This window comes from Bos indicus, chromosome 3, assembly GCF_029378745.1.
Source record: "Bos indicus isolate NIAB-ARS_2022 breed Sahiwal x Tharparkar chromosome 3, NIAB-ARS_B.indTharparkar_mat_pri_1.0, whole genome shotgun sequence".
In the NCBI taxonomy this organism is placed as follows: domain Eukaryota; kingdom Metazoa; phylum Chordata; class Mammalia; order Artiodactyla; family Bovidae; genus Bos; species Bos indicus.
Window position 1 is genome coordinate 112202659 of NC_091762.1, and position 25411 is coordinate 112228069.

Genomic DNA, 25411 nt, shown 5'->3' on the forward strand with positions numbered 1-25411 from the left:
TGTGTGTGTCTATGTGTGTGTGTGTGTGTGTGTGTGTCTACATCTGTCTGTGTGATGTACTCAGAGAAGGAAGGCAGGCCAAGAAGACTTCACTGGGAAGGTGACATTTGATACAAGACTTTGAGGAAGTGAGAGGGTGAACCAGATGGCAGTCTGGGAGAAGAGCCAGTCAGCAGGCAGAGAAACTACAACGGGCAAAGGCCCTGAGGCAGGAGTGGGTGTGGCCAGTTTTGAGCAGCCTGGAGACCCTTGTGGCTAGAGCATAAACAATAAGGAAAAGAGGAGACACACTGGCTTTTATAAGGAATAAGGAACAAGGAAAGGAGAGCTGAAGACACGCTGGCTTTTTTAAGACTTGGAGACTCTGGTGAAGCCTTTGGCTGTAAGAATTAAAGCCACTGAAGATTTGATTTTAATTAACTCTGACAGCGAAAGTGTGAGTCGCTCAGTCATGTACAACCCTTTGTGACCCCATGGACTGTAGCCCACAAGGATCCTCTGTCCATGGAATTCTCCAGGCAAGAATACTGGAGTGGGTAGCCATTTCTTTCTCCAGGGGATCTTCCTGACCCAGGGAAAGAACCCACGTCTTTTATACCTCCTGCATTGGCAGGCAGCTTCTTTACCATCTGAGCCACCAGGGAAGCCCTAATTAACTATATTAATGCATAATTTAATACATGCATAGGGAAGCCTGGCGTGCTGCAATCCATGGGTTTGTGACAAGTTGGACACAAGTTGGTTATCGAAGAACAAAAAATGTGTAATTTATATTAAAAATTGTTGTCCAGTCGCTCAGTCATGTCTGACTCTTTACAACCCCATGGACTGCAGCACACCAAGCTACCCCTGTCCAGCACCATCTCCTGGAGCTTGCTCAAACCCATGTCCATTGAGTCAATGATGCCATCCAACCATCTTGTCCTCTGTTGTCCCCTTCCTCTCCTGCCTTCAATCTTTCCCAGTATCAGGGTCTTTTCTAATGAGTTGGCTCTTCGCATCAGGTGGTCAAATATTGGAGTTTCAGCTTCAGCATCAGTCCTTCCAATGAATATTCAGGGTTGATTTCCTTTAGGATTGACTGGTTTGATCTCCTTGCAGTCCGTCCAAGGGACTCTCAAGAGTCTTCTCCAACACCACAGTTCAAAAACATCAATTCTTTGACGCTCAGCCTTCTTTATGGTCCAACTCTCACATCCATACATGACTACTCTAAAAACCATAACTTTGACTATATGAACCTTTCTTGGCATGGTAACATCTCTACTTTTCAATATGCTGTCTTCCAAGGAGCAAGTATCTTTTAATTTCAGGGCTGCAGTCACCATCTGCAGTAATTTTGGGGCCCAAGATAATAAAGTCTGACACTATTTCCATTGTTTCCCCATCTATTTGCCATGAAGTGATGGGACTGGATGCCATGATCTTCATTTTTTGAATGTTGAGTTTTAAGTCAGATTTTTCACTGTCCACTTTCACCCTCATCAAGAGGCTCTTTAGTTTCTCTTCGCTTTCTGCCATGATGGTGGTATCATCTGCATATCTGAAGTTATTGATATTTCTCCCAGCAATCTTGATTCCAGCTTGTGCTTCATCCTCCAACCTGGCATTTCTCATGATGTACTCTGCATATAAGTTAAATAAGCAGGGTGACAATATACAGCCTTGACATACTCCTTTGCCAATTTGGAACCAATCCATTGTTCCATGTCCAGTTCTAACTGCTACTTCTTGACCTGCAGACAGGTTTCACAGGAGGCAATTAAAAAATGACCCATCTTAAATGTACAGTTCTGGGGGCTTTGACAAATTTGTGCATGCCGTACATCCACCACCTTATTATTATAAGATAAGACCATGTCTTATTATATAAGATAAGACCATGTCTTATTATATAAGACAAGACCATCTTATATATAAGACCATTTCCAGCACCCCAGAACGTTCCCTGTATTCCTTCCAACTCAGGCACGCACTGATGTGCTTTCTCTCACTGTTGATTCGTCTTTTCCAAAGTTTCATAGAAACAGATCACACAGTATATACTCTTCTATCATTCAGCATAATGCTTTTGAGCATCTTTCATGTTGTAAGTGTTAGTAGTTGTTTTTTATTAGAGTTTTGAGTAAGGCATGACATCATCGCAATGGCAAAGTTTAATGTGATAATTCCAGCATTTAAGTCCCTAATTCTCTGATGGATACCAAGAAAACTCTCAAATGTGCATGTATGTCCTAGGAGACAGAAGCAGAAACAGAGTAAAGATGCACAGGGCCCCGAGTTGAAGCCTTGGGAATGAACAGGTATAAGATTGCTGGGAGCAGGTGAAGGTGTGGGAGAGGGTGATGTCCCTTCAGGCTCCTCCTGTCTGTACAGTTGGGGGTTAAAGTTGATCCCAGGGCTGGAGAAGAGTCGCTGACTTCCTAAATTCCAGTTACAACCCAGATCATTACTCTCATCCTGCTCTTGGGACCCCAGCACTCTCCCCTCATTCCATTTTGCAATAAACAGCCTTTGGTTCTGAATTATTCAGGTAAATTCTCCCTATTTCTACTTCCTTATGTAAATAGCCTCCAAGCTTTGTCATTGAGATAGAATTGAATTTGGCCTGGGGAAGAAAAACCCACAATACTTTTTGTGGCTCCTTAGAAAACTTGAATGACTCTGCCTGTAATAAACTATTTTAAATGGGATCTGGTAAAATATACAGTAATTGGTTTCTGTTATAGCTCTTACTATAGCAGTATGGATGGTATTCCTGGAGTTTGGTGTGTGTCAGCATTTTCATTATAGTAAAAACTCAGTTTTTCAGGGTGAGAGGCTCCTTGGTTAGTTCCTTTGTCTAATACGCATTTATGGAGACCCATTATGCTGGAGCTCTCTCCCTTTCACGCCTCCAGACCACCTCCCCTCCCTTTTCTGCCCTGTTTCATGCTTAGGAAGACTTACTTGTCAGACTACACCAGTATTCTTCCTTGCCCTCTGGCTTCCAATGGGCTAGATCAACAGAAGCATCAGCAGTAGATGGGAGGAGGGGAGGCAGGAGAGTGAATTCCGGGTATTCATTCCTTGCTCCGTCCTGGTGGGAATCTGTGCAAACTGGCTGTAGTCCCAGCTGACCAAAGATCTGGGTCCTTTCTAAGCTTCAGGGCTCACCATTTCTGTCCAGGTCTGTGAGGGGTTAGCCATACTCTTGTTACCAGCCTCAGAATCCTGCCCCATCCCCGATGGTGAAGAGCACATTCATTCACCCAGAATTATCTCAGATGACTGAGCCACCTGTTTTCTGCGGGAATCCTGACACACCTGCTCGTGTCAGGCATTTTGTTAGGTGCTCAGGACAAAGATGAAGAACAAAGATGATGCAGAATAAACAGCAGCTGCCACTTACGGAGAGCTTTCTATTTGCTAGAGACAGTGCTAGTCTTTTTTGTGTATTATCTCATTCAGTCCTCGCAACCCTTTCAGGGAGGGATTATTATCCTCATTTTACAGATAAAGTCACAGAGAATGTAAGTAATTTTCATAAGATAATACAGCCGATCCCTCCAGAGCCCCAGCTCCCCGCCCCCCTGCTCTACCCACCCACCCACCTATCTTCACTGCCCTCTTGGAGGCATCTTCCTAGGGAGACACACACCTGGATAAATGAATTAAAATCTGAGCAACTTGCTGTGGCATCACAGAGGAGGGAAAAGGGAATTATGTTTATTGAGTTAATACGTGCCTGATACTGGGCTAGGTCCTATACGCGGAAGTCCCCTCACTTATTCCCATGGACTCTCCAGGCTGGTGTTATCATTCCATCTTCAGAAAGATGGAGTAACTGATCACACTGATTGGAAGTGGTGAAGCCTGGATCTGAACCCAAATCTGTGTGGTTTCAGAACCCAGGAGAGTAGGAGAGCCCTTCCTGGGTGGGGACGTGATACTTGCAGGTGTCCCAAAGAGTCGGATACAACTGAGCGACTTCACTTTGACTTTTCACTTTCATGAATTGGAGAAGGAAATGGCAACCCACTCCAGTATTCTTGCCTAGAGAATTCCAGGGATGGGGGAGCCTGGTGGGCTGCCATCTATGGGGTCGCACAGAGTCGGACACGACTGAAGCGACTTAGCAGCAGCAGCAGCAAAATCATCTTGGGTGACACGGTGGGTGCAGGGGAGAGGGTTACTCGTGGGTATATTCCAGGCAGAAAAGGCAAATGCATGGGAATTCCCTGCTGGTCCAGTGGTTAAGAATCCACCTTCCAGTGCAGGGGACGTGGGTTCCTCCTTGGTCAGGGAACTAAGGTCCCACATGCCTCGGGGCAACTCTAAACCCACACATGCCACAAGGAAAGTTCCCATATGACTCAATGAAGGTCTTGCATGCTGCAGCTGAGACTCAACACAGCCAAATAAATAATTAAAGAGCAAAGACATGGGAAAGGAGAAAGCTTGGAATGCTTAGGTGTGATCAGGGTGTCCGGGCAGGGCAGGATGGATGGTACCAAAGGGGACGCGTCAGGAGGTTTGGTCCCTGATTCAGACACAGAGAGGAGGAGCAGGAAGATACCGGTTCTTGGCTGCTGGAGGCTGTGGGGTCCAGGAGAGAAGAGGGTGCTCCCAGGGTGCAGGGTGGCGGGGGGGATGAGCAGAAAGAGGAGGGGCATTGGGGGCTTAGCCTGAGTGTGGCGAGGGGAGAGGACCCTCCCGTGGTGAGCAGAGGCCCTTTCAAGAAGGAGACAGGATAGGAAGTTTGGAAGGCCAGTCTTGTGTGGACACTGGGGAGCCACAGAGGTTCTTGAGCTCTGAGCAACTCTAGGAGGAAAGACCTGATTGATGTAAAAGCTGGCCCAGGATGCAGCTGGGCAGAAGGCTAGGGCAGTGACCGGCGGCAGGGGGGCATATGCTGGTGTCGACCCACTGAGCCAGACTGGCTAGAACTCGGAGGAGGCTAAGTTAAGGGAGGAGAGGCAGCCTAGAAGCAGGAAGGGTAGTGAGGGGTAGGGGCCAGCCCTCTTGTGGAGGCAGCAGGGATGGAGCGGGAGGCAGAGGAGACCCAGGGCCTAGTGAGTGACCCCGAAATGGGCCCTCACACCTGGGAAGGGCGTGCTGCACACAGTGGCTGCCCGAGCCCTTTCTCCTGACTTCTCTGAGGCCCCGAGGGGCTTGCTTGGGGTGGCTGAACCTCTGCCCCTGAGTGCGGGGGGAATGGTGGGGGCAGGGGCTGAACCTCTGTTAGAGAGCTGGGGCTGGTCCTCTGTCCGGGGCTGGATCTTTGTGGGGCATCTGGAGCTCTGCTGGAGGTGGGTGTGTGGGCATCTGCTGGGCAGAGGGGCGGTGGGCCTCTGCTTGGAGGGCTGGGTCTCTCTCCAGGGTGGCCAGACCTCACTGGGAGAAAGAGTCCTCTGCTCCTGCCCTGAAGCATGGCCCCCTCCTCTCAGCATCTCCCTGGTGGCTCAGGTGGTAAAGAATCTGCCTGCAATGCAGGAGATCGGATTTGATCCCTGGCTTGGGAAAATCCCCTGGAGAAGGGAATGGTTACCCGCTCCAGTATTCTTGCTGGGAAATCCCAAGGACAGAGGGGCCTGGTGGGCTACAGTCCATGGGGTCTCAAAGAGTCAGACATGACTAAGCAACAAAGCAGATGTGCTCAGCCTCTCAGCAGTGGAAAGAACCCCAGGAGGAGCCAGCTCAAGACACCCAGGTCCCAGGCTCCTTGCTGGAGGGCGGCTGGGGCAGCGTGGCCCTCCCTTCTGCCGGGGCAGAGGCCCCAGCACACGTGGGCAGTGGAGAGACTCCCGGGTGCCCAGTCTCAACCAGCTGTGGTCCCTCACATCCCCCTCCCCTACTTCCTGTCCCCACAGGTTCACTGGAGCCAGCCTCCCAGCCCCCGTCATCAGCAGCAAGAACTGGCTACGGCTGCACTTCACATCGGATGGCAATCACCGCCAGCGTGGCTTCAGCGCCCAGTACCAAGGTAGGTAGGGCCGGGCGGCAGAGATGTCCTCAGACTGGGTGTACTTGCCGCTGTTGTCCTGCTCTTATTTGCAGACCCAGAGGTCTGCGTTTCAGCATCTCTGCATCTGCCACTGTGGTCTGTTGCCCAAGGGAGGACATTTCTTGAATTGTGTAGAATTGTGTGCCCTGAGCTGCCCCTCTTCAGACCAGTGGAATCTTAATAGTATAAACCAGGGGCCTCCTGAGAGCCGGGCACTGTGCTTGGCGCTTGGTCAGCATCGTCTCACTTAATCTTTGTCATTACCCTGTGAAGCAAAGACTGTCACCATCTCCATTTGATGGACAAGGGAGCTGAGGCTCAGAGAAATTAAGCCAGTTTCCCAAGGCTATCTGAGCGTCTGCCCCTCAAATCCAGAGCCCACCCTCCTACTGGCAGAGTTTAGCTAGAGTAAAGTAGGAGAGCTGCCCATGTCTGACCTCTCATTCATTTCGTGTGGAACACAAATGTTTGACAAACGACAGGTGAGACTTTAGGGAGCTCTCCAGCTTAGATGCGCAAATCTGGGAAGAGCTCTCTGGGGGCAAGACATCAGACCCAAAATGGCAGGTGGAAACTGCAGGTGAGCAGATTTCTGCTCCATCCATGATGAATTTCCTAACTCCAAGAGGAGAGCTGCCCATGAAAAGAAGTGCATTAATCCTAAGGTGGGGAGTCCTCCACACCTGGAGGAGATCCCAAAGTCCGGTGAATGGTAGGTGTAGATGACAACCTTCCTTTTCAACCTTGAGTTTGTCCCAAGTACAGAGAATTTATCCATGGAGACAAACAGTAAGGATTGGTTTCAAACTTGCTCATTAACCCATTGCTCTCACCAGTTATGGGCTTCCCAGACTCGAGTTTGATCCCTGGATCGGGAAGATCCCCTGGAGGAGGGCATGGCAACCCACTCCAGTATTCTTGCCTGGATAATCTCAAGGACAGAGAAACCTGGAAGGCTACAGTCCACAGGGTCGCAAAGAGTGGGATACTACTAAAACAGCTTAGCATGCACGCACACTGGTGGCTCAGTGGTGAGGAATCCGCCTGCCAGTGTAGGAGTCGCAGGTTCTGTCCCTGGGTAGGGAAGATCCCCCGAAGGGGGAAATGGCAAGCCACTCCAGTATTCTTGCCTGGGAAATCCCATGGACAGAGGAGCCTGGTGGGCTACAGTCCAAGGGGTCCCAAGAGAGTCGGACACAACGTACTGACTAAACAACAAAAATGACCAATTACAAACGGAAGTTGGTTCTGATAGATTCAGGGTGAATTTGTATCGCCGACCTATTAAGCAGAGGCCCTGTGAGAGGCCCTGGGGAATAAAGAGTGGGCTGTATTGGGAATGAGAGAGTACGTGTATCAATCAGCGTGCACAGGACACAGGCCTGACGGAAGAGGGTGCTGTGATGAAGGCCACACCACCGTTAGGAGAGGGCCCCAACTCCTGGGGAGGAGCAGGGCAGCCTGTCTTTCCATGCCCACCTCGGAGGCTCTGAGGCTTCGGCCTGAACACTGAGCACCCTGCCCCCCGCCTAGACGTGGCACCGGCAGGACGGGGGCCCCCAGGGCCAGGCTTTCCGGCTGGGAACTGGGATAAAAGCAGCATTGGGAGCAGAAACATGAGCTCTAGAAACTGAATCTTTTATGCACAGCTTCATCCTTAGCCTTGGGTAGCAGGACTCCCTTGAAATTATTTTTAAAAAATGAACAGGAAACCAACTTTGACAAGCTTCACAAACCCTGGCTCCGAGGACTTTCTTCAAGACATTTTTTTTTTCTGCACCTGAGGTTGGGCCTTTGTGGGAGTGAAGCACCTCTTTGGCTCTTCCTGGCATGTTTTCCAAAACAGAGAAGCAGAAATGAACGTCATTGTTTCATCTGATTAAAGAGGTTACAGGTGTTTCTTATATAAGTCAAGTTTCTGAGGGCCCATGTGCTGTGGTCATAGATTAGGGTTTGCTGCCAGACAACAGGCAACGAGAACACCAATCAGGAAGTCTCGAGAAGGTCAGGATCACACATCCATTGCGCGCCTGCCATGCACCAGGCCTGCACCAGGCCCTGTATGAGGTTTAATCCTCCCCTCAGCACAGTCGTGGATATGTTTTTTAATTCCCGTATCTCAAAAGGAAGCTGAGGCTCAGAGAGCTTGTGTACATCACCAAACACACACAGATTACACAGACTATGAATTGTTGTTGTTCAGTCGCTCAGTCGTGTCTGACTTTCTGTGACCCCATGGCCCGCAGCATGCCAGGCTTCCCTGTCCTTCACCAACTCCTGGAGCCTACTCAAACTCATGGCCATTGAGTCAATGATGCCATCCAACCATCTCATCCTCTGTCATCCCCTTCTCTTCCTGCCCTCAGTCTTCCCCAGCATCAGGGTCTTTTGCAATGAGTCAGCCCTTCACATCAGGTGGCCAAAGTATTGGAGCTTCAGCTTCAGCATCAGTTCTTCCAATGAATATTCAGGGTTGACTTCCTTTAGGGTTGACTGGCTTGATCTCCTTGCTGTTTAAGGGACTCTCAAGAGTCTTCTCCAGCACCACAGTTCAAAAGCATCAGTTCTTGGGCACTCAGCCTTCATGATGGTCCAACTCCCTCATCCATACATGACTATTGAAAAAACCATAGCTTTGACTATGCAGACCTTTGTCGGCAAAGTGATGTCTCTGTTTTTTAGCATATCAGTGATGAAGCTCAAATTCATTCACAGGCCTATGTGAGGTTTTCTGCAAAATCACAAGGCCTTCTCCTTTGGGGCTATGGTTGCCTCACTTTTCTTATTTGACTGGTAGCTTTTAAACTTTGTTTTGTTAATCTCATCCCACCATTAAAAAAATACATTTTTTCCATTACAACCTGGACACACATATATGTCTGTAGACCTAAAAGGAAAATGTCACCAAGTGCTATTTACCCTTAGTAAGTATGATGCACCCTGAAAATTTCTTTTCCAATTTTTAGTATTAGTTGCAACTTTTAAATCGATTTCACAAGTCTGTAGCAAGGAACAACCCACAATCTGAAAAATGGTGTTAGTTACAAACTTCTCAAAAGTAGGCTCTTTCTTGTCCTCTCTCTGTCCTCCCTTATACTCCCACAGCACAGCCCAGAACAGCATTTGCACGCTGGTGTGCACCAGTGTACCAGTGTTTCAAGGACTTGGCATTCATAGATATTAGTTCATTCAGTTCTAACAGCAGCTGTGTGAAGCAGGTACTATTAGCCCATCTTACAGATGAGTACTGAGAGCTGCAGAGAGGGTCCCGTGGTGGCTCTAGGTCTCAGCCACAGAGTGTTGGTGCCCAGGTCTGAACGCCAGCCAAGCTCATCTGGATCTGGCATGTGAATAGACTGTGGTGTGTACCACTTGTGTTAATACATGGTTCTCCCCTGGGAGCTTTCTCTAGTGTTTTCCAGACTGTGAGTACATAGTGCAAGGGTCCACAGCAATCATTTGGAGACTTAACTGACAACTTTATAAAGCAGGGTTTCTCAGCCTCTGCACTGTGGACGCTGTAGCCGGCATAATTCCCTCCGGTAGGGGCTGCCTCAGGCACTGCAGGCAGTATAGCATCCCTGGCCTCTACCCACAAGATGCTAGATGCCAGCAGCACCCACACGTGTGCGTATATACACAAACGCACACACACACACACACACACACACACACACACAGTTATGACAACCATAAAGTCTCTAGACTCTGCCAAGTGTCCCCCGAGCACAAAATCACCCCCAGTTGAGAACCACTGCTCTAAAGGGACAAAAACTTTGGAACCACTAAAGAACATTCTAAGTTTTGCTGCTTGTAAATTCAGTCCCAGAGAATAGCAGAGGTAGGTTTCGGTCAGGGGTCTAGGAGGAGACAGGAGCGTACTTCCTGCGTGGCTGTACCTGAAGAAGGTTTAGTGACGGGTCCAACTACAAAGAGGAGGGTGAGATTAAAGGAACCCAGAGCAATGATGAGGTCCCAGGGAATAAGCAGCTGAGAGGCCTTTACCACACTAGGGGAAGGGCCAGGGAAGGGGGAGCAGGAGCTGGAGCCATTGAAGAGGGGCTGCCTGGCAGAACTGAGGAGGCTGACCCCTGCCAACCTCTAGGGCAGGAGGGGTGCTGGGAATCTATAACCATGCAGGAGGGGACCCCAGGAATCACTAACCAGATCTTGCCCTTCTCTCCAGCACATCTGCTGTGCTTCCCATCTGCCAACCCAACAGGAAACCAGGAACAAGGGAACAGAGGGCCTGCCCTGTTCTGCTGTGTGCCCTAGGAGGTGGGCCAGTTGGACTGGCAGGCTTCCTTGTTCTCCAGCTGTCCACAGAGGTCCAGCTCCGGGTCACAGGACAGGGCAGAGGAGAATGCACCTAGGGAGTCATTCGCACGTGACCAGCTTCACCCGTGCTCCACTTTATGGCCTTGGAATCTCAAGGGAGGGAGGGCACTTCAGAGCCAGTAATTCCCAACTCCTGTTATCAGTGGAGGTTTTGTCCCAGAGAAACAAGAAAATTAAAATAAATAAATGTAACTGAAGAATTGATGCTTTTGAACTGTGGTGCTGGAGAAGACTCTTGAAAGTCCCTTGGACTGCAAGGAGGTCCAACCAGTCCATTCTAAAGGAGATCAGTCCTGGGTGTTCATTGGAAGGACTAATGCTAAAGCTGAAACTCCAGTACTTTGGCCACCTCATGCGAAGAGTTACTCATTGGAAAAGACTCTGATGCTGGGAGGGATTGGGGGCAGGAGGAGAAGGGGATGACAGAGGATGAGATGGCTGGATGGCGTCACCGACTCAATGGACATGAGTTTGTGTGAACTCTGGGACTTGGTGATGGACAGGGAGGCCTGGCGTGCTGCAGTTTGGGGTCGCAAAGAGTCGGACATGACTGAGCGGCTGAATAGAACCTACAACACAGCGCATTTCCTTCTTGTCTCAGTCCCATTAGAATTTAGGGCTGTTCATGGCCACAAACAATTCTGACCAAAACCATGTGGTAGCAGAGGGTCTGAGTTCTAGGCTGGTGCTGCCTGGAGCTGACTGTCGGAAGGTGGGCAGTTGTATTTCATTTTTGAGAAATGTGTCCCTTTTGATATTACCCAAAAGACCCACATGACCAGACCAGTCTCTGCTGTCAAAGAGAGCAGGTTAAAGAGAGGAGCAGACACGAGTCTGTCACTTCTGTGCCGTAAGAGAAGAGCTATAATCGAGGCCTGATGAAAGGTTCTGGGAGTGGATAAAGGAGCAATTCATGTTGTTGGAGACACTTAAGGAAAGCCAGACTTCAGGGTGAGTCTCAAAAAGAGGCCAGACAGACAATGGGAAGAAGCCTTCCAGGTAGAGCTCAAGGAAGACAACGCAAAAGTGCTAAGTCTACGGAACCACAGATACCTGTGTGTGTCTATAGCACAGGTCAGCGAACTACAGCCTGCAGGCCAGGCTCAGCTCTCTGCTTGTTTTCATGTGGTCTTCAAGGGAAAAGTGGGTTTTACACTTCTTTTTATTTTAATTTTTTTTTTTTTTTTAAATCTGGCCATACCACATGGCACACAGGATCCTAGTTCCCTGACCCAGCGATCAAACCCACACTCCCTGTTTTGGAAGCATGGAGCATGTATTGGAAGCATGTATTGGAACCACTGGACCACCAGGGGAGTTCTCACATTTTTAAATAGTTGAAGAAAAAAATAAATAGTTGAAGAACATTTCATAACACATGAAAATTATATGAAATTCAAATTTTAGCATCCATAAATGAAAGGTTATTGGAACTCAGCTACGCTCATTAATAGACAAATTTTCTATGACTGCTTGAGCCCTGCTGGAGTCAGGTAGTTTGCAACTGAGATGAGGCATTTTACAGAAAACATTTGCTGACCCAGAGTGAAGTCTGCAGTCACGAGCTGCAATGGGCAGCTAGAGTTATGAGGCTGGAAAGTGAGGTAGGCAGTCACATCATGTCATTAAAAGCTGCCGTAAAGCTGGGCTTCACCCCAGAGTGGAGCTTGTGCTGTGCTCAGCGTTCAGTTGTGTACAACTCTGTGTGAACTCATGGACTGTAGCCCACCAGGTTCCTCCATCCATGGGATTTTTCAGACAAGAATACTGGAGTGGGTTGCCATTTCCTTCTCCAGGGTATCTTCCAGGCCCAGGGATCAAACCCACTTCTCTTGAATCTCCTACATTGGCAGGCAGATTCTTTACCTCTATGGGGGGAAGCCCCCCATAGTGGTGAGAGGTTGATCAGAAGTTTTAACAAGAGCAGAGACATGATCACATTTTCATTTCCTAAAAATCTTTGTTCTAGAATGAAAATAATGGGAGACAGATACGCGTTTTTGGAGGATGAGAAGTTGACAAGGACTTACCTGGTGGTCCAGTGGTGAAGACTGCACTCCCAATGCAGGGGGAACAAGTTCAAACCCTGAAAGGGGAACTAAGATCCTGCGTGCCTCATGGCATGGCCAAAAAAAATTTTTTTTAATGATGACAGTGAAGATCCAGAGTTTAGGCAAAAACAGTAGGAGATGGAGAAAGGGATATAGACCAGAAGAGATCCTTCTGTGATCAACCACCCTGGACTCAGTACGTGTCAGGTTTGGGAGTGAGAGGGGATGGGGGAAAGGGAGTCAGAGATGAATCTTAGGTTTTTAGCTTGAATAAGTGAGTAAAATAAATGACAGTATTAACCAAGACAGTCCCTGGCAGAGGCAGATGGGGGTGGAGTTTGCTTGGGATGCATTGATTCTGAGGTAGTGTGGGATGCCAGGGTTTGGGGGATGATCTGATAGACAGTTGTCTCTTCTGTCAATCTGTAGCTCAGAGAAGGGTCTTGGCTAGAGAAAAAGATATAAAAGCTTCCAGGCAAAGTAGAGGCTGAGGTCACCAATCCCATCTTAAGGCATGAGTCCTCCCATGCATGTAACAGAAGAGAAGTGGGTCAAAAGAATGGGCTTTCCAAGTGGGTTCCTTGGATACCGTGGGGTTAGCAGCTGTTTTGCAAAGGGCTGAGCAGGTGGAATTTCCACCCCAACTTCACCTAGAGCAGTCCCTCTTTGATCCATTTGTAGCAGGCATGTACCTAAGCAGGTTAGAATAAGTTCCTCTACCTAAAGCCCAAGAGTTGAGGTTCTATAAAATTCCTTCCTGTTCTGGAAGAGCACTGAGATTGTGTCTTCAAACCCTCTGTCTCCAGGTGAAGAATATTTCCAGTCCTTCTCATTGTTTCCTTGGTTGTTTTGTTTTTGGTTTTCTTTTTTTAAGTCTACAAGGAATGACAGTGAGAAGAACCTGTCTTAAATGCCCCCAGTGGCCACTGATCACAAGGGGTGAGGGGCTACCCTGGAGGGAAGGTGACCCCCTTCACTGTTGTGTTCCACATCTGAAGAGGGAGCAGTCACTTTAACCCCACAAGGCGACTAGAAGTTAAAGGAGCTCCTGGTAAAATGTCTGACACTTGGCAGGCACTCTTAAAATGGGAACTTGAAGCTTCCTACCCTATCCATCACCTTGACCCCTGTTCTATGGGAAACGCTCGAGCAATGAGAGCGAGCTGGTGGCTCTGGCTCCTTTCACACGTGTCCCCCTTGCTGCTGCTCTGACCTGATGATAATCCTCAAGTGACTGTCCCTCCCTGCAGCCAGACCTTAGCCTGGCCCTGCTGCCCCTCCCACTGCCTCTCTCAAGTCCACCCTAGTGGCTGCGAGATTGGAAGATTTTCTGCTCTCTAGAAGGCCCGTGCTGAGTCTCAGTTGTCTGCCCAAGAAACATTTCCATTTGAGAACAATTGGCATTTACTGAGGTGCTGGAGGCTTTTTATGGTAACAAGCTGAAGCTTCTGATTTTCACATGAACACATTGAGTTTTTGCCTGTGACTGATCCACAGTCCCAGGCCAGTGCCTCAGGCACCCCGTGGTCCAAGCTCCGACTTATTTGCTCTATTCTTTTCGGCCCTCTGAACTTCTGCCGGACCCTTAGCGGCCTCATTTCCAAGTTTAGGCCTCTGGGGTTCTCAGCATGAATCTCAGGATCCCAGGGGCTGAGTACTCACAAGGCCAAGCTCCTGAGTTCAATCAATAGTGAGCCTAAACTGAAAAGTGAGTGTGAACACACGTGCGACACCCCCTCACCTTACCAGGCTTCAAGTGTCACCACTTCCTTTTTCCAGAAATGAATTCAAAGCACAAATTCTGCTAACAGTGGGTCATTCATCCGCTCAGTCATCAAACTCTTTGGAAACCTTCTGTGTGCCTGGCTCTGTGTCTGCCGCAGGATGCAGACATAGGAGCCCATGCGGCAAATTGCTAGAACCAGATCTGATGGGGCCATGTAATGAGGGTTTCAGCAGAGGTCCAAGTGAAGCCTGGAGAGGCCACTGACTTCTCCCTGAGACACAGAGACAGAGAGAAGGTAACCTCTGAGCGAGATGGAGCCAAGAAGGGAAGAGGAGAACGGATGTTCCAGGGAGAAACGACAGCATCACAAAGGCGACTAAAAGCGATAACCCATGGCCGTAGTGATTCCCTTAAACATCCGTCTTCTGGTCATCTCCTCCAGCTGACTTCTGGGAAGTTACTCATGAAGATGGCTGCACAGCCCATTATTAATAGCGAAGCATTTATCTATTCTTTTTCAAGTTCTTTTCCCATTTATCTTATTATAGAGTATTGAGCAGGGTTCCCTGTGCTACAAAATAGGGTTAGGGTTAGGGTTAGACACGTGTGTGTGTAACAGTCACTGTGCTGTACACCTGAAACTAACATAACATTGTTAATTATCCTCCAATATAAAATAAAAATTTTTTAAAAATAACAAAGCACTCCCCTAGGAATTAGAACATGCCCCCTCTTACACTGCCAGCCATAAACCATGGGCCACCCCTGATGCCATCCCCCTTCTACTATGCCAGAGTCCTTCTCTACTTTAGGAGTTCCAGCAGCATGGTGAGTTTTGCGTGTTAACCAAGAAACTGAACCGGCAGCTCCCAACAGAGCACTACTTACAATCTAAGTTGGGTTGATGGTTCCTTTCCCACCATATTTTAAAAATCACCCAGCTTGGGAGGGAATCTGCAAAAATTTCTCAACTAGCCATTATCCTTCAGCACCTGCATTCTTAGCAGTGAGGGATCTTTTATGATTTCGATACCAGTTTTTTGCTCTTCATTTAGCCGGAGCAGTGAATCCAAGCCTGGAATACACTGAAGCAAAGCACGCAGGTGATGCCTTTGTCAACAGCAGCTCTTGCAGCATCAGAGCATCTGGGACTATTTTCATCCTCTTCCACGTCACTCGTTCCAGCAATCTTCAGCAGAGTTACTCCATCTGAAGTTTTGCCAGATGTTCACTTCGTTTTTCTTTTTCCTGGTCACTAATAGTAACATTCTAAATGCTCAGTGACTCTTTAAATGTGTTTCTCACTTTGAATATTGCTACCCTTTCCTTGCAAGAATGTGGCATCACCTTTGGTCACAATAACCTCTCCACCGTTTCCTAGGTCATGAAGCAAAACATCTTAAAGACTGAGGGTTCAGCTCACTTTTCCAAATACTGCACCATCAGTAGCAGCAGCTTTGTTGGGTTCATTCCATGACACCAAACCTTGGAGCTTCGGTTCAGTTCAATTCAGTCGCTCAGTCAAGTCCAACTCTTTGTGACCCCATGGACTGCAGCATGCCAGGCTACCCTGCTGCTGCTGCTGCTAAGTCGCTTCAGTCGTGTCCAATTCCGTGCGACCCTATAGATGGCAGCCCACCAGGCTTACTGGTCCCTGGGATTCTCCAGGAAAGAACACTGGAGTGGGTTGCCATTTCCTCCTCCAGTACATGCAAGTGAAAAGTGAAAGTGAAGTCGCTCAGTTGTGTCCGACTCTTAGCAACCCCCCTATCCATCACTAACTTCTGGAGCTCGCTTAAACTCATGCCCATTGAGTCAATGATACCATCCAACCATCTCATCCTCTGTTTTCCCCCTGCCTTCAATCTTTCCCAGCATCAGGGTCTTTTCAAATGAGTCAGTTATTCACATCGGGTGGCCAAAGTATTGGAGCTTCTGCTTCAGCATCAGTCCTTCCAATGAATATTTAGGATGAATTCCTTAAGATTGACTGGTTTGATCTCCTTGCTATCCAAGGGACTCACAAGAGTCTTCTTCAACACCACATTTCAAAAGCATCAATTCTTCAGTGCTCAGCTTTCTTTATGGTCCAACTCTCACATCCATATATGGCTACTGGAAAAACCATAGCTTTGACTAGATGGATCTTTCTTTGTTGGCAAAGTAATGTCTTGCTTTTTAATATGCTGTCTAGGTTGGTCATAGCTTTTCTTCCAAGAAGCAAGTGGCTTTTAATTTCACAGCTGCAGTCACCATCTGCAGTGATTTTGGAGCTCAAGAAAATAAAGTCTGTCACTGTGTCCATTGTTTCCTCATCTATTTGCCATGAAGTGATGAGACCGGATGCCATGATCTTCATTACTTAAAAATGGAAATCTGGTACTCCCCTGGTGGTCCAGTGCTAAGACTCTATACTCAATGCTGAGGGCCTGGGTTCGATCCCTAGTCAGGGAACTAGATCCCACATGTACCAAATAAGAGTTCACTTGCATCTTCACCAAATTTTGTATCTTTGGCATTAATCTTGGTGAGATGAAGAGCCAATGTGCCAGACCCTGGCTTGGTCTAGCAAAAGACAGTGAGTACTGAAAGCATTTCTGCAAGGCATTCATTGATGGCCAGCCCAGCATGGAGCTTGGGCTGTTATAACCCCAAAGTCAACTTTCATCCTATTTCAAATGAGTGTACCAAGAGCATTTTCAGTAATTACAACCAAAGACTCACTGGGCATTGGCAGTTTCCAAAGTGAACATGATGGACTGGACATTGGAAACCACCAGTATCCTGGAAGCCCCGTTTCTTAGCTTTTGATGTATTAGTCAAGTCAGGAGATAGGTAATCTTAATTCTTGTGCCTTCAATTCCTAATTCAGCATTCAGTGTTTTCCTGTCCTCTATTGTAAGCATACCCTTTGAACCTCTGTGGTTACATCAGAAATCCTGCTGCTGGTCTCTCTCTCCATTTGTAGAAATTGTGGCAAATGGAGCAGTCTCTGTAGGGTTTATCACGGGTTTGGGCTGCTTCTTTAGCTCAACAGTTACAGTGTCCACACGCAGCATCACACTTTTCCTGATTTCCACCGGATTGGTACCTTTGCTAATCCCAAAACCTTCCACAGCAGTCAAGCGTGCCAATGCACTCTCACTGGTGGTGCCACCCCAGCTTCTTCATTTGTGTGTTGGCAGCATCCCGATCACATCTGATGCGATGTGATGTGTTTCATATTTATCCTTTAAGTCAGTTGACCTGGCAACAGATACCTTATCTTTTGTTACTTTGAGGCGTCCCCAGCCCTGTTCTGTAATCATTCTTCTTGCCCCTGCTCTTCTTCATAGTAAGGATTTCCCCATCTGCTAGGAGGTCTACACCTTGAAGGATTAGGCCTTAGGCATCTTCACCGAATTTTGTATCTTTGGCATGAATCTCCGTGAGATGAAGAGCCAGTGTGCCAGACCCTGGCTTTGTCTAGCAAAGGACAGTGAGTACTGAAAGCATTTTTGCAGGGCGCTGGTGGCCAGGCAGCGAGGCAGGCCCTCCATGAGAAGGGAGAGGTCGAACACAGCATGCACACCCAAGTTTCCAAAGTGGTGATCAGATTTCCACTTTTTTTTTTTAAATTATGGCCTGTCGGCAGGCCACATTTTTTTTTTAATATTTGTTTTTTTTATTTATTTGGCTCTGCTGGCTCTTAGTTGCAGCACACAGGAGCTTTAGCTGAAGTGTGGGAACTCTTAGTTGTTGCATGTGGGATCTAGTTCCCCGACTAGGAATCGAACCCAGGTCCCCTGCGTTGAGAGTGCAAAGTCTTAGCCACTGGACCACCAGGGGAGTCTCAGATTTCCATCTTTAAGTAACCTTTTTTAAGATGGGCTAGAGACAGTGACTCAGTGAACAAAAACCAAGCAGAAAAGGATGTATTTAGGGCAGGAGTGGCTTAGAAGATAGAAGGCTACACATTGGAGAGATTTTCTGAGGTTGAATGGGCTGGATTTAGTGTGGATGAAGGGATGGGCCAGCCAGCAGGACAGCCAGGTGCTGGGGAAAGGCGAGTGGTCAGGTGAGTGCAGGGGCTCACTGTTGTGCAGGGAAGTCTGAGTGCACTGGAATGAGGAGCCACATATTCCATGTACTTCTTGGTTCCTAGAGCCATGGTGGCAGATTAGGCCGCCCTCCCCTGTCTCCTTCCCCAGCAGGTCCTTGTCTTCCTCTAGTTCAGCCCAATAACTGATGCTGCAGACTAGAGAGGCATTTGTATTGCCAGATTCTTCGAGCTAAATATGTACCATGTGTCCCGCTAACCTTTACAACAGCGGGAAAAATGTCTAGTAATTAAGCAGAATATAAAGGATGAATGGAGCAGCCTGGCAGTCTCCTGCAGTCATTATCATTCAGAGGAGATGGATGTACCTACTAAGATTTCCATCAACCAGTTAAAGCCAGCACTTTACTCCTGGGAGTCCGGACTCTGTTCACTTACAGTACAAACACAGGTATAAGTGTGAATTATATTTGTATGTGAATGTTTGCAGCCATGCATACACAGGGGCACAGAGATGTTCTCATGGGTACGCTGGTTGTAGACGGATATACATGGATGTGTGGCATGTACATGTGCACTGGGGCTGTGCATTCAAGTGTTGCTGGGACCAAGGAGCCGGCCCCAGGCTCACTTTCTCTCTGTTTCACCAATGATGACAGAATCCTCTGGAGACCAGTGCTTCAATGTAATGTCATAGGTGATACACTAGTGGGCGCTATAATGAATGACTGTTCAAACAAGACCAAATGCACCCCAGAAATTCTCCAGGTCCTTGCTGTTTGGCCTTTGGGTTTTGATTTGGTCCGTCAGCAGTGGAGACCTAGAGAGAAGGGCACCTTGTTCTCTGATCCTTCACACTAGGTCTGCCCTCGTCTGTCCAGCTAGTTCATTCAGTCAGCCACCACACACTTGGTCAGGCTGAGATAGATTAGCTGTCCATAATTCAGGGTGTACCTGCTTCCCTTGGCTTGTCCCAAAACTGTGACCCCACCATATGGAGGTGGTTTCTGGAGGCTAAGATCCCTGGTGACGTGGATCTTGTCGAGGGGTATCCCCCAGCCAGGTCACTTTCCTGACCCATTCATCAGTTCTGGCGATGGCTTGGGCCACCTGTAGGCGCCACCTCCACAGAGTCTGGGCCAGGGCCAGCTGGGCCTGGACATACTTTTTCTGAGAGGTTGTATTGTTGGTGTGAGGAACCTCTGCCTACAGAGCTGTGGCCCCTGCATTTCCCAAGCTTAGGTGGGAGGCCCACCGACTGTGTGAGTGACACAGCCTCTCAGACCTGGCTCAGACGGGCAGAGGGTCCCAAAGTTTGTATGAGGAGCTCCCTCCAGCTTTTCAGATTCCTCTTCACAGGTTCTTGCCACCACTTTAACAAACTCCATCCTGTGGCAAGTAGCAAGACACACGAGAGGAAGAGTGGAGTTAGTTCCTGATACAAGGTGTGATGGCGTCACTGATGTATCAAGTTAGACAGTCTTTCTTGGAGAGGACCAGTGGGGAGGATGGACATAGGTTGCCCTCTGGGGCCTGGAGGTGGGGAAGGGGCAGGAGCCTCTTTCTCAATGCAACCTGGAGAAGAGAGGAAGAAGGCTCCCCCTTTGACACCCCTCATGTCCACCTGCATCTCAAGCTCCCCCTTCAGCAGCTACAAGAAAAACTACAAGGCAAGCAGTGTTTGCCCTGGGAAAGGCATCCTCGGGGCTCTGGCTCCCTTCTGCTCCCCCTCCTCCAGGGGACACTAGGCCCTGAAACTAAGGGTGTGGGAGGACTGACTTGCCTCCTCCTCCTTCACCAAACGCCCTGAGCCATCTCTGCAGACCTGCCCTGAGACGGGCTGCCCTTTGTTGTAAAGACCCCTCTCCCCACCTCTGCTCGGGGCTGGGACCACTTCTATTCTCCTGTGTGCATGCATGCTAAGTCACTCAGTCGTGTCCGACTCTTTGTGACCCCCATGGACTGTAGCCCACCAGGCTCCTCTGTCCATGGGATTCTCCAGGCAAGAATACTGGAGTGGGTTGCCATGCCCTCCTCCAGGGGATTCCCCACCCAGGAATCAAACCTGTGCCTCCTACATCTCCTGCGTTGGCAGGCGGGTTCTTTACCACTAGCACCACCTGGGGAGCCCCTCCTATTTTCTTAGGGATGTTGAATCAGAGGACATTTTTCCCCTGCTGCACCGTTATTAGCTAGGCTTGAATAATGCATGTTTCCCTGCTAATACGCTCTGTTTGATAATGGACCTACGTTAGTGTTCATTGGAAATTTTCCTGCTGGATACACATGGAGAGTAATGCACATTTATAAAAAGAATTTGAATGCATGTTGAGAAGTGGTGACTCCGTGGTAGTAACTGAATTTTATCAGGCAGTCAGCTTAGACAGCAGCTAGCTGGGATACCAACCTTTGGGGAGCTTTTTAAAATACGCAGAGCAGGGATGAGCAGGGGGGTGGGGGCTGCGGGGAGATGGCCCCCTTTGCACACCTGATCACTGTGGGCTTTAGTTCCGGTATTGCCATGTTTTCTCAGGTGCAGAGTGAATCCCTGAGTCTCCAAGGGCTGAGCTGGGGAGGGGGCAGATGCTGAATAAGGTTGACCATGCCCTTGGGATAACTTTGGGAACATGTCACATAAGAAGATGCTAAGGTCCCACCAAGACCAAAGCTGCCTCCTGGCCATGTGACCCACAGTAAGTCACTTAAGCCACTGTGCACCCCAATTTTATTATTGATCCAGTATGTATAATAAGTACCAGTCAGGGTTGTTAAACACATAAGGACCAAATGAAACGATTATTGAGCGCCCAGTATGGACAAGGTGCTGTTCTAGGCATTGAGGACACAGCAATGAACAAAACAGATAGAAATCTCTGCCTTCGTGGAGCTTACATTGCAACACAGAATGACAAAAACCACTAAGAAAATTATGCATATGATCGAAAGTTAGGGATAAAGTCCCTGTCTTTAGGGAAGGGGATAGGGAAAGATGGGTTTGGAGGTATAGTTTTAAGTGAGTGGTCAAAGAAGGCTTCCAGGAGAAAGTAGTGTTTGCTTCAGAGGCTTCAAGGAGAAAAGGGAGCAAGTTATGAAGATATCTGGGGAAGAGCCTTCCAGGGAACTGGCAGGCTGGAGCGAGCAGCTGTTGTATTATTGGAACATCAGAGGGGCGCTTGCAGCTGGAGAAGAGTGATGGAGGTGGAAGATGGGGTCAGAGAGGTCTCAGAGAGGGCCGATTAGTCCAGGCAGGCCCTTTAAAAGACTTTGGCTTTTACTGTAGAAGAGTTGGGTTGTCCCTGAAGAGTTTTGAGCAGAGATGTAATTTGGTCTGACTTCTGTTTTAACAAGATCCCTCTGGATCTCGTGTTGAGAATAGATTAGACGGGGGCAAGCGTGGATGATGGAGGACCATGGCAACAAGAGGAAAAGTCTCAGAGATCTGAACCAGGGAGATAGATGTGCAGACTGCATTGGGGATATATTTGGAAGTTTGCTGATAGATCATGTATGGGCACAAGAGAAAGAGAGGTCAGTGATGCTGATTTAAGTTCTAAGGTCCTCAGTCCAGGGCCTGGTACGTAGCAAGTGACAGTTGCAGTTGTTACCACTGCTGGTACCAGTCAGCAGAGCTGAGCCGTCTGGCGGGGGTTGTCTGGGATTCAGCAGAAAACCAAGCCATATAATCAGAGACAGGATAAAGCCCTGGGTAACCAGTAGAATGCCTTGGGTCCACAGGGATACTGAGACCCAAAGGAGATTAATGGATTCAGAGAAATGACCTTTGAAATTGTGGAGTTCTGGTTCTGGGGCTATTTGTGTGCTATTTGGTCAAGTCCTGATGAGCTATGGACTGGACTCAGTATTCTATCAAAACCAATTCAATCCATCAGGCCACCACCTGTGCCAGAAACCATCCCCAGGGACCTCCCAGGCTCAGCTTCTCCTGTCCACAAGGTTGGCCGGTATGGGCTGAGCTTGGCCAGGCAGATTGGCTCTGCTTCTCATGTTCTCATCCTCCTGGGGCCAGCCACGTCTCCTCCCAGTGATGGCTGAGATTCAAGTCAGCACGCCTAATCTGTCAGGCACCCTACAAGCCTTTGGACATGTTAAGGCCTCCATAATGACCAAACCCAAAGTCACGGGGTGATGAAATACACTCCACCTCTTTAGCAGGAAGGACTAAAGTCACATTGCAACGGGTGTGGATACGAGAGTGACAACTTGGGGACCTAATCCAATGTAACACCTGGCCAGGGCTGGTTCAGAAATTGGTCAGACTGGATCAGGTGAACAGAGCTACAGAGGGCAGGCTGCAGGGCCTCCCATGTCGATGCTCACTACCAACTTGCTGGTAGATCACCCTGGCTGCCTCCAGGGTGCTATAGAGTGCCAGCCTCTATAGCACCTCTTCCTCCATGTTTGAGACCCTGCTGCACTTAAACCCTACCCTTGGCATATCTCTGCACAGAGAGGCTTCTGACTGTGACCCACCATGGAATGTCCCAAGCTAAGAGAGGGACCATTCTAGAAGGACCTATCCCAAGTCCCAGATGAAAACTTAACCTGATTTTTCTTTCGTTCACCTCTTTTCTAGTCAAGAAGCAAATTGAGTTGAAGTCTCGAGGTGTGAAGCTGATGCCCAGCAAAGACAACAGCCAGAAGACATCTGTGTGTAAGTGTCCGCCTTGCTGAGCCTCTTGCTTGAGGTCAAACCCGCCGGCACTGCGACCGCGGGGAAGCCAGATGATGCTGCAACCGGTGTTCCTTCAGCCCCTCTGCTCGCAGCCCTGGTCTGCGCATGCGCACACTGACCTCATGGCCAGTGAGCAGCCCTGGGGCCTGCCCTTTGTCTTCTCAAGTTCCTCCTCCCATCCCCTCCCGTCTCTTCTTTCTCCCTCACTTCCCATTCTAACTACAGTCCAGGGAGTCATTACTGCTACATTTCTTTCTTTATTTTTCCTTTTGAATCACTTCCACCTGCTAAAACAATCCTTTTTCTGGCTCCTTGTCTAGGAGTCAGTGAATGCCAGCTGGGATACTGGAGGCTTCAGGGCCCTGATTCCAGCTCCCAAGGCAAGATTGGGAAGGAGAGAGAGGGGAATTCCTAGAACCTTCCACCATGGTCTGTGGACCTGGCTAGGCAAAGCATGGACTAGACGGTGGGGGTCCGGCGTCTTGAGCTGACGGGGCGGTGCTGGGGGCTCTCTGCTTAGACACCGGGTGGATTCTGTCCTTGAGCACGTGTTCCTGCTGTTGGTGTTTGAAAGATCAAAGGGTGAAGTCCAATGCCAGGGAATGGTCTGGAATGTCGTCGCCCCAGAAGAACCCTATCAGAGCCTGTGCTAAGGGGGCTTTTGATCTAGAGCATAGGAAGGTTTTCTGGAAGATTCTGGGCCACTCCAGGAGGCTGGACTTGAAAGCAGAGCAGATTTTTCCAAGAAACACTTCTTTTTCATTCTGGAAGTAGAGATAAGGAGCCTCCCTTGGGCCCTCAGAACCTGGCCTTCTGGTCTACCTCCTCCCTCTCTTTGCCTATTTGTCTCATGCCTTTTTCTCTCTCCCTCACTTTCCACCTCCACTGTCCTCCTTCCTTCCACCTTCCTCTCCCTTCACCCAATCTGCATTCCCCTCTCTTTCTCTCTACTTCTGCTCCCTGCTGAACCCCTCCATTTCTCTTTCACCTCCACATGCTCATTTTTCCCGTGATGCTAGAAGTACTTGCTGGAGAGAGGTGAAGGGCGGCCATGGGTGGTTCCAGAGCTCCGTGCTTTGGTGGCAGAGAGCAGGGGGAGAGATAGTTTGGTCCCAATGTCCTGACGAAACCGAGCCTGACTGACTTTTCTCTAGTCTTTCAAGTCCTCCAATTGGAGATGGGCACCACTCCTCACCCCTGGATATGAGTGTGTTTGGTCACCCTGCCACAAGGGGACTGGGTGGCAGAGGGCAGACAGGAGGCCCTGCTTCTGTGCTTGACTAGGGGCCTGAGGGGTGGAACAGAGGGTCAGGTCAAGAGTTGGCAAGGAAGACTCGAGACACAGGCTGGACCTGCATAAGCTCTTTCTTTCTTCAGCCACAGAGGACCGGAGGAACCAAGACAGGCCTTGAGTCCACAGGCAAACTTTAAGGAAATTGCTCTGATGTGGGGAGCAAGTTTTTATTCCAGTTGTATCCTTGGGTAACTGTGTTACCCCAGGTACTAAACTAGCGCCTTGGTTTCCACATCTGCAAAATGGGGCTGCAAAACTTTACCCTCCTTTCCGCCTAAGGATGCTGTTAGATCTGAGATGGGCCTTCCTGACCCAGGACTTCAGGAGGTCTATGAACTCGCAAGGAAATCACATATGATGTTGTGGGTACATTTGGGGATGGCAGGGAAGGGTCTGTGGTTTTCATTAGTTCTCAGAGGTGCCCAAAACTCCCTCCAAAAGATGAAGAAATACTATTTTAATAAAATAATGCAAAAGCTCTTTAAAAAAAAATACTATTCTCAACAAGGTACTGCTTTCCTTTCTGAGATTCTCTCAGAGAGGGATGGGTGTGTGGCTTGAGTTGCCACGGATGCAGGTCCCTGAGTGTGTGCAGGGCTCTGGCCCTTTGTGTTCTGCCCAGATTCCCTGTGGACAGATGTTCTGAACTTCAGGGGAGGCATGGGCCACACCTACATCTCCTAGCTCCTACTTACTGCCTTCATCGGAGAGTCTGTGGGCACCCTGAACCCCAGCCGCTGGTTCTCACCACCACGCGTCTGCACCTTCCTTCCCTTTTGGTGGGAGGCATTGTCTTTCTGAGTGTGTTGTGGCTTCTTCCTCATCATAGAGACCGGGGCACAGACCACCTTCCCATCTTTTCTCTCTGTAGCCCAGAACAAAATCATGCTACAAGAACTAGGAGCTGGTTTTCAGTAGGCAGGAGAGGCTGAAACTCAGGAAAGGGGGAGAAAGCTTTTTGCCTCTGTAATTTGGACAGTAAACTGGTGGCTGGGATTTGGGTTTGCTTGTTTCTGGGGAGCCTTGAAGGCTCATGTAGGGACGCTGTCACCTGCTCAGTCCTCCCAGAAAGAGAGCGAGCACTGGTTGGGGGCGAGGGTGCAGTGGGAAAGGAGGGCCCTGATCGCAGCTGGGCTCACAACTTCCCGCACGGCACCTGAGCCTTATTTCGGGCTGGCTGATTAAAGGGGTTGCAGGGGGGTTTGCTTCACATGTCAGGGGTTGTGGTGTTATGGGTGGGCTTCACCGTGACCTCGGCTCTACCGTCCAGCCACATCCTCATCT

At 48.9% G+C, this 25411-nt stretch overlaps 1 protein-coding gene across 1 annotated transcript in view; it reads left to right on the plus strand.

Annotated features, from left to right (window-relative positions):
* CSMD2 (CUB and Sushi multiple domains 2) overlaps window positions 1–25411 on the plus strand; it is a 689054-nt gene that overhangs the window by 338195 nt on the left and 325448 nt on the right. The window contains exons 6-7 of the mRNA XM_070786891.1: window positions 5853–5965; window positions 22735–22812. Coding sequence (XP_070642992.1) covers window positions 5853–5965; window positions 22735–22812 — 191 coding nt within the window. The remainder of the gene's footprint in view (window positions 1–5852; window positions 5966–22734; window positions 22813–25411) is intronic.